The sequence below is a fragment of the Pogoniulus pusillus genome, chromosome 23, assembly GCF_015220805.1.
Source record: "Pogoniulus pusillus isolate bPogPus1 chromosome 23, bPogPus1.pri, whole genome shotgun sequence".
NCBI classification, from domain to species: Eukaryota; Metazoa; Chordata; class Aves; order Piciformes; family Lybiidae; genus Pogoniulus; species Pogoniulus pusillus.
This window is the reverse complement of record NC_087286.1, coordinates 3,609,011-3,618,691: the sequence shown is the minus strand read 5'-3', so window position 1 is coordinate 3,618,691 and position 9,681 is coordinate 3,609,011. Positions and strand designations below refer to the sequence as shown.

Genomic DNA, 9,681 nt, shown 5'->3' with positions numbered 1-9,681 from the left:
GGCATTGGAATGGGCTGCCCAGGGAGGTGGTGGAGTCGCTGTCTCTGTGGCTGGAGGTGTTGAAGCCAAGCCTGGCTGGGGCACTTAGTGCCATGGTCTGGTTGATTGGCCAGGGCTGGGTGCTAGGTTGGGCTGGATGATCTTGGAGGTCTCTTCCAACGACCATTGCCACTAATATCTAACTAAATAGCTGGAGTCTTGTCTTCTGATACCATATCCTTCTAAAGCCATCCAGTGGGTAGAAGTGATGCAGAATTGGCTCCTCCTCCGATTTGCTCAGTGTAAACTCCACTTGTTTCATTTGGTGGGGTCTTTGTCTTTTTTCATGTTTGGCTTTCTGCTTATCCCAGACCTTGAGGCCACGTTTAGCAGACAGATGTAGTCATTTTGACTCCAGAACTAGATGGCACAGTCCATCTCGTCCTCCTCCACAGCCGCACAAGTCCGTATCTCCTACCGTGCCACCTCCGGCCAATTTCCGTTTGCACCTTGAAAGGAAAGGGAAATGCTGTTTTGTGGCCCAGCACTGCTTGGGAATAGACCAGTGAGAAAGTGGAAAGACAAATAGTAGCTAGAGAAGGGTAAGTTTAGATATGTCTGTCCAAGTTAACTCCTCTTGGCTGATCGACCGATGCAGAGACCTCCAGACAGCATTTCAACTGACCTGCCTCATCATGCCCACCCCCCTGCACTGATGAGGACACCTGAAACATCTTAGCTCAGGGTTAGTCTCCTGTATTTGAAGGAATAAATGTACCCCAATTCTCCTTTTAAGAGGTAAGGACTTATGAGCCCACCCAGTCTTGTGTTCCTACTAAATGACTCTGGGCCCACCAAACACATTTTATCACAGCACAGCTAAAGAAGCTGGGAAAAATCTCACTCCTGTTTTTAACTGCTCTGATTTCAGTTGCTACCTAATGGTCCTCAGCCCACCCTCCTCTGATGGGTTTAAAAGTCTCTCAGCAATAAGTGACTTTTCTCCCATCAAAGGAGACATATTTTGGTGTCTTTATGCAGAGTCCAGCCACATCAACCTCCTTCTGAGAAACAGAAGAGTTTGAGGTCTCTAACTGTAGTGGTGTAAAACATTTTCTCCACCATTAGAATGTGTTCTCAGCCTGCTCTGAACTTTCCCATAGCTTCTTTTTTGTTGTGTTGTTTATTTGTTTGCTTGGGGAGGTTGTTTGGGTGGGGTTTTTGTTGTTGTTGTTGCTGTTGCTTGTTTAGGTTTTTGTTTCTTACAGTTTGCTTACAGTTCTCTTTGAAAGTTTAATCCTGTAATGGTCTCACCAAAGTTGCCTACACAATATAAATGCATTCACTTCACATTGCTTGCTCCTCCTCAGCTGCTAAAGGATGAGGATTGCTAGGGCCAGGAGGATGCTGAGAGAGCTGCAGCAGCTCTGCTGTGAGCACAGACTGAAAGAGTTGGGGCTGTGCAGGCTGGAGAAGAAGAGGAGGCTCCCAGGTGACTGAAGAGGAGGCTCCCAGGTGACCGAAGAGGAGGCTCCCAGGTGACCTTCTTGTGGCCTTCCAGGATCTGAGGGGGGCTACAAAAAAGCTGGGGAGGGACTTTTGAGGCTCGCAGGGCCATGGGGCCTCCACCACCTCCCTGGGCAACCCACTCCAGCCTCTCACCACTCTCCTGCTCAACAACTTCCTCCTCATGGACAGGCTGAATCTCTCCACCTGCAGCTTTGCTCCATTCCCCCCCAGTCCTGTCACTCCCTGACAGCCTCAAAAAGTCTCTCCCCAGCTTTTTTGTAGCCCCTTCAGATCCTGCATGGCCACAAGAAGGTCACCTGGGAGCCTCCTCTGCTCCAGCCTGCACAGCCCCAACTCTTTCAGGCTGTGCTCACAGCAGAGCTACTGCAGCCTCTCAGCATCCTCCTGGCCCTGCTCTGGACACTCTCCAGCATCTCCACAGCCCTTTTGTCCCAGGGGCTCCAGCACTGGATGCAGTACTCCAGGTGGGGTCTCAGCAGAGCACAGCAGAGGGGCAGAATCCCCTCCCTGGCCCTGCTGGCCACACTTCTGCTGCTGCAGCCCAGGCTCTGCTTGGCTTTCTGGGCTGCAAGTGCACACTGCTGGCTCCTGTTGAGCTTCTCCTCCAGCAGCACCCCCAAGTCCCTCTCCTCAGGGCTGCTCTCCAGCCACTCCCTGCCCAGCCTGGAGTCGTGCTTGGTGTTGCCTCAACCCAGCTGCAGGACCTTGCACTTGGTCTTGTTGAACCTCCTGAAGTTGGCTTGTGCCCACCTCTGCAGCCTGTTCAGGTCGCTCTGGATGACATTCCTGCCCTCCAGCTTAGCTGCTGCACCACACAGTAAACAGAGCTCTCTTTGCATCACTGCAGCAGCTTGTATGCTCACAGCTAGACTTATAAAGGGTTTTCCAAACCCCCCCTCTAGCACAAAAATGTGCAGAAAGCATGAAAAGAGCCTGATGGAACAGCAAAGTGGTGCAAGCTTCATTCTCCACTAGATGGCTTCATTCCCATGGAGATAATTAAAATCCACCTCATTGCCTCTCAACAGAAAAGCTAAGAACCTGGAAGGTTTTGTTACCTGCTTGCATGAAACAGATGATTTGCCAGTACTGTAAAGAGGGTCGTTTTCTTACCTCTTGGTTCAGGAAACAGTAGAGAACTGCTACAATAAACCCCTGGCAAAGATAAAAAACAGACAAACAACCAACAACAACGAAACCACAAACAAACAACAACAACAAAAGGAAAGAAAAAGAAAGAAATTGTTGAGTCTCAGCATGGTTTGAACAAGCCACTTGCACTGACTTCATGGTGGTGCTGTGCATGCAAATTTATGTCTAGCCCTTGTAGGTTGGAGAGAAACTGGGAAATTCTTTATGTGTCTGCAATAATCAGCCAGGGAATGAATTAGATAGATACCATCTTCATTAGGAGGTAGGTCACATCTTCACAGAAGCACAGAATGCTGGGGTTTGGAAGGCACCTCTGGAAATCATCTAGTCCCACCCTACTGCTAAAGCAGCTTCACCTAGAGCAGGATGCAAAAGGATCACATCCAAGTAGGTTTTCGAAGTCGGCATAGAAGGAAACTCCACAACTCTCTGGGCGCTCTCTTCAAGTGCTCTTCAAAGCTCCTGGCCAAGCTGGCAGCTCCTGGCTTGGACAGATTCACTCTGATACGGGTCAAGAACTGGCTGGAGGGCTGGGCACAGGGAGTGGTGGTGAATGGTGCCACATCCAGCTGGCAGCTGGCACTAATGGTGTGCCCCAGGGATCAGTGCTGGGCACAGTCCTGGTCAATATCTTTATTGATGATCTGGACCAGGGGATTGAGTCCAGCATCAGTGAGTTTGCAGATGACACCAAGCTAGGAGCAGGTGTGGAGCTGTTGGAGGGTAGGAGAGCCCTGCAGAGGGACCTGGCCAGGCTGGATGGGTGGGCAGAGGCCAGTGGGGTGAAACTGAACAAGGCCAAGTGCAGGGTTCTACACTACCCCAAGCAGCACTAAAGGTCGGGCACAGAGTGGCTGAGAGTAGCCAGGCAGAGAGGGAGCTGGGGGTGCTGGGAGAAAGGAGCTGAAGCTGAGGCAGCAGTGCCCAGGTGGGCAGCAGAGCCAATGGCATCCTGGGCTGGCTCAGGAGCAGTGTGGGCAGCAGGACAAGGGAGGTTCTTGTGCCCCTGTGCTCAGCACTGCTCAGGCCACACCTTGAGTGCTGTGTCCAGTTCTGGGCTCCTCAATTCAAGAGAGATGTTGAGGTGCTGGAACATGTCCAGAGAAGGGCAGCAAGGCTGGGGAGGGGCCTGGAGCAGAGCCCTGTGAGGAGAGGCTGAGGGAGCTGGGGGTGTGCAGCCTGCAGAAGAGGAGGCTCAGGGCAGACCTCATTGCTGTCTGCAGCTACCTGAAGGGAGGCTGTAGCCAGGTGGGGTTGGGCTCTGCTGCCAGGCAAGCAGCAGCAGAACAAGGGGGGACAGTCTGAAGTTGTGGCAGGGGAGGTCTAGGCTGGATGTTAGGAGGAAGTTGTTGTCAGAGAGAGTGATTGGCATTGGAATGGGCTGCCCAGGGAGGTGGTGGAGTCGCCGTCCCTAGAAGTGTTCAAACAAAGCTTGGATGAGGCACTTAGTGCCATGGTCTGGTTGATTGTCTAGGGCTGGGTGCTAGGTTGGACTGGATGATCTTGGAGCTCTCTTCCAACCCATCTGATTCTATTATTCTATGTTGTCATTAGATTAAATCAGAAAGTCTACTAACATGGACTCTGGCTGTTGTACCTGAAAAGATCCAATGCAGAGCTCCAAGTAAAGCCGAACCCCTAGACTGGAATATTCAGGAAGGAAGTTGAAGACAATATAATGGGTTCCAAATAATGGAATTAGAAGCAAAGTCGACCTTGAGAGACGTCTAGCACAGGACATGGAAAGAAATAAGTTAGTATTATTCCCTTGAGTACAGACTAATGCATGCAAATGTGCCACAGTAATAAAAAGTTGGAAAGAGGATCTAAATATCTACATGTGGGGTTCATATCTTTATGGATTACACTGCTGGGCAGAAAAACAAGCTGGCAAGAGATTTCTGATGCTTGTTGCATCATTGGCAACACCATGTGCGTGGCTTTTCTTGTGATCTGTTGCTGTTTCACCTTTCTGCATGAGATCACAGTTGAGTTTTTACTTGGCTTGTCCCATCACAGCCATTGAAGAGCTGATGCTCATTTGTAGCTAAATACAAAGACAGCAGCATGCAGGTTCCCTTTGTAGCCCATGCACAGGAAGAGGCATCTTCAGAGGGTAATTTGTCCTGCCCCAAAATCAGAGATTTGGTATAGCTTCATAGAATGGTTGAAGTTGGAAGAGACCTCAAGGATCATCCAGTTCCAACCCCCTGCCATGGGCAGGGACACCTCCCACTAGAACAGGTCGCTTAAGGGCATGGATGTTTTCCTACTATCAGGGAACATCCAGTGAAGGTTTTCCTAGCATCCCATTGAGGTAAACATCTGAACTGATCCAAATTCATCACAGATAGGCAATATTAGGAGAGTTTCATCCTTTGACATCCTTGGGGATAGGATAAAGTTAGGAACTCCTATAATTTCATGCCAGCCAATCCAAGCCAATCTGTGACACCAGCCAAGTGTTTCTCATTTGAAACAAAAAAAGACTACATATGGGTTTATTATTGAAATAGCCTAACTTTAAAATGATTCTGCCACACATTACCTGTATTGAGAAGAGTTGTTGAAGTTGATTTGTCTAGGGTCTAGTTTTTTCAGCAAAATTCTGATGATGTTGATGAATAGGACAAAGTTGACCTGTTGATAACATTTGGGGGTGGGGGGAGGGCAAACAAGGAAAGGTTACTTGTTAATGTAAATCCTGCAGGGAAAATCTGAGGTTTGGGGTTCTTTTAGCTTCAGTTGTTATGAAATTTGTGCACGTTCAGTGACACCAACACAGTGATTCTTCTTAATGTCATTTCTGCTGGCAGCATTCAAGCATCTAAATAGATTGCTCTTCTTAAGAAGATGAAAAGCTGTGAGTCTGACTTTGTTAAGCAAACCATTTTTGTTAATAGCTTATGTGATGCTTTTATGTAGCTCATATAATTGCCATTCTCTCTTGGATGGCTGTTAGATTAAATTCTGACCAGTACTTTTAGATGTTATTAGTAGGATTCATCTGACTAAATATAAGTATCTACCATGAGATGCCTGCATCTCATCTTTGCAGGCAATGGAGAGCAGGCCACTATAGTCGGTGGAGCCTCAGGTGGAGTTGTGGATGAGTGTGATGGTTTGGGTGTTATCTGCCCCACCCTTATGAAATTATCCAGACTAGACTCAGCTGAGCTGGGAATTGGAATGAAGCTTTATAGTTACAGTTTAGCACAATATACAAGCAGGAATTTACAATCTATACAGCTACAGACAGAAATAGACAAGGTAAAGAGCAATACAGAAACACAGCAGCCCCCCAAAAACCTGAGTCCCAACCACCTTTCCACCTCATTTCCACCCCTCTACCTTGTCCCAGACTTTGCCTTACATGCAAGGTGAGTTTGGAGAATCGGCCAGGGGGTTTAGGAAGCAGAAGGATTAGTTACACAGACAGCAGGTTAGGGAGAGAAGGAAGGCACCCAGAGAGAGCAATTCTGTTATCTGTATTTATGTTCTTGTTTTTATCCATCTCAGCAAGCCTGTAAGTGCAGCAGCCTCATAGAATCTCATAGAATCATAAAGGTTGGAAGAGACCTCCAAGATCATACAGGCCAACCTAGCACCCAGCCCTATCCAGTCAACCAGACCATGGCACTAACTGCCTCAGCCAGGCTTTTCTTGAACATCTCCAGGAACAGTGACTCCACCATCTCCCTGGGCAGCCCATTCCAATGCCAATCACTCTCTCTGACAACAACTTCCTCCTAACAGCCAGCCTAGACCTCCCCCAGCACAACTTGAGACTGTGTCCCCTTCTTCTATTGCTGGTTGCCTGGCAGCAGAGTCCAGCCCCACCTGGCTACAACCTCCCTTCAGGTAGTTGTAGACAGCAATGAGGTCACCTCTGAGCCTCCTCTTCTGCAGGCTGCACACCCCCAGCTCCCTCAGCCTCTCCTCATCACCATTGTTTCCTTTTCACAGCCTAGCATCTAATTCTTCTCACCAAAATACTCTAGCTGGCTTCTAACTAGCACAACAAGTCATCCTCTCCAAAGGTCAACATCTATTACAAGTCAGATGCATCACATACAAAACCTGCATATTTCCCTTTCCTAACTCCACACAGACCTGAGGAGCATTAGAGTTCAGCTCCAAACATAAACTAAGGTCAAGTTTGATTTGCAAGCAAATTCTCTTCTGCTGTAATTTGTCACAGCTTTACTGTTCAAGACTGGATGAGGCACTTGGTGCCATGGTCTAGTTGACTGGATAGGGCTGGGTGCTAGGATGGAGTGGATGAGCTTGGAGGTCTCTTCCAACCTGGTTGATTCTATGAGATTCTATGAGGCTGCTGCACTTATATGATACCCAAGTCTGGTACACAAATCCTATGAGGAGAGGTTGAGGGAGCTGGGCCTGTTTAGCCTGGAGAAGAGGAGGCTCAGGGGTGATCTTATTACTGTCTACAACTACCTGAAGGGGCATTGTAGCCAGGTGGGGGGTGGCCTCTTCTCCCAGGTAACCAGCAATAGAACAAGGGGACACAGTCTCAAGTTGTGCCAGGGTAGGTATAGGCTGGATGTTGGGAAGAAGTTCTTCACAGAGAGAGTGATTGGCATTGGAATGGGCTGCCCAGGGAGGTGGTGGAGGCACCGTCCCTGGGGGTCTTCAAGAAAAGCCTGGATGAGGCACTTAGTGCCATGGTCTGGTTGTCTGGATAGGGCTGGGTGCTAGGTTGGACTGGATGATCTTGGAGGTCTCTTCTAATGTGGTTGATTCTATGATTCTATGATTCTATGATTCTATGGTAACCTGCTCAATTTTCCTGGATCAGGAAAATTGCATTTTTTTGTGTGTCCATACACACCACTGCTTCTGTGAGGAAGAAGACTTTATTTTGACCAAGAATGTCTGCATTTAACCCGAAAATCTAATCTCATTTTTTCTATTGGTGATGCCTTTAGCACATTACAGCAGAAAAACTCATCACTGTAATCCTCTGCATCTCTTGATTTCGGATGTGGGTGTCAGATGAGCACTAGTAAAGGGATAGATAATGGAGGTAGAAAGAAGTCATATTTTATGGAACTATGGCAAACCACGACCAGAATTCAACTTGAGCTTCTTCACTCCCTTTGTCTGCAGATATATACCTTATTTCCATTATATGTCCTCCATGTATGTAACCTTTTAATAGATGGCCTTAAGGTCAGCCATTATTATAGAATCACAGACAGGTGTGAGTTGGAAATGACCTTAAAGATGATCTAGTTCCAAGCCTTCTGCCATGGGCAGGGACACCTTTCACTAGACCAGATTGCTCAAAGCTCCATCCAACTTGACCTTGTTGCTGACCTGCCTTCACAAACACTGAGATGATCTGCTCTCTCAAACACTGCCTGGTGCACTGAGATGATCTGCTTTTAAACACTGCCTGGAACACTGAGCTGATCTGCTGTTTTATACACTGCTTGGAACACTGAGATGATCTGCTCTTTTATACACAGCCTGGAACACTGAGCTGATCTGCTGTTTTATACACTGCTTGGAACACTGAGATGATCTGCTGTTTCATACATTGCTTGGAACACTGAGCTGATCTGATCTTTTATACACTGCCTGGAACACTGAGCTGATCTGCTGTTTTATACACTGCTTGGAACACTGAGCTGATCTGCTGTTTTATACACTGCTTGGAACACTGAGCTGATCTGCTCTTTTATACACTGCCTGGAACACTGAGCTGATCTGCTGTTTTATACACTGCTTGGAACACTGAGATGATCTGCTCTTTTATACACTGCCTGGAACACTGAGCTGATCTGCTCTTTTATACACTGCCTGGAACACTGAGCTGATCTGCTGTTTCATACACTGCTTGGAACACTGAGCTGATCTGCTCTTTTATACACTGCCTGGAACACTGAGCTGATCTGCTCTTTTATACACTGCTTGGAACACTGAGCTGATCTGCTCTTTTATACACTGCTTGGAACACTGAGATGATCTGCTGTTTTATACAATGCTTGGAACACTGAGCTGATCTGCTCTTTTATACACTGCTTGGAACACTGAGCTGATCTGCTGTTTTATACACTGCTTGGAACACTGAGATGATTTGCTTTCTCAAACACTGCTTGGAACACTGAGATGATCTGCTCTCTTATACACTGCTTGGAACACTGAGATGATCTGCTGTTTCATACATTGCTTGGAACACTGAGCTGATCTGCTCTTTTATACACTGCTTGGAACACTGAGCTGATCTGCTCTTTTATACACTGCCTGGAACACTGAGATGATCTGCTGTTTTATACACTGCTTGGAACACTGAGCTGATCTGCTCTTTTATACACTGCTTGGAACACTGAGCTGATCTGATCTTTTATACACTGCCTGGAACACTGAGATGATCTGCTCTTTTATACACTGCTTGGAACACTGAGATGATCTGCTGTTTTATACACTGCTTGGAACACTGAGCTGATCTGCTCTTTTATACACTGCTTGGAACACTGAGATGATCTGCTGTTTTATACACTGCTTGGAACACTGAGCTGATCTGCTGTTTTATACACTGCCTGGAACACTGAGCTGATCTGCTCTTTTATACACTGCTTGGAACACTGAGCTGATCTGCTGTTTTATACACTGCCTGGAACACTGAGCTGATCTGCTCTTTTATACACTGCTTGGAACACTGAGATGATCTGCTGTTTTATACAATGCTTGGAACACTGAGCTGATCTGCTCTTTTATACACTGCTTGGAACACTGAGCTGATCTGCTCTTTTATACACTGCTTGGAACACTGAGCTGATCTGCTCTTTTATACACTGCTTGGAACACTGAGCTGATCTGCTGTTTTATACACTGCTTGGAACACTGAGATGATCTGCTGTTTTATACACTGCTTGGAACACTGAGATGATCTGCTGTTTTATACACTGCTTGGAACACTGAGATGATCTGCTCTCTTATACACTGTTTGGAACACTGAGCTGATCTGCTCTTTTATACACTGCTTGGAACACT

At 47.2% G+C, this 9,681-nt stretch overlaps 1 protein-coding gene across 1 annotated transcript in view; it reads right to left on the bottom strand.

The window, feature by feature from the left end:
* Positions 1 to 351: 351 nt before the first annotated feature.
* Positions 352 to 9,681, bottom strand: part of GHRHR (growth hormone releasing hormone receptor) — a 34,629-nt gene continuing 25,299 nt past the window's right edge. Inside the window, exons 10-13 of the mRNA XM_064162923.1 lie at positions 5,210 to 5,301; positions 4,259 to 4,388; positions 2,623 to 2,664; positions 352 to 488 (exon numbers count right to left, since the gene is read on the bottom strand). Coding sequence (XP_064018993.1) covers positions 366 to 488; positions 2,623 to 2,664; positions 4,259 to 4,388; positions 5,210 to 5,301 — 387 coding nt within the window. The 3' untranslated portion in view covers positions 352 to 365. The remainder of the gene's footprint in view (positions 489 to 2,622; positions 2,665 to 4,258; positions 4,389 to 5,209; positions 5,302 to 9,681) is intronic.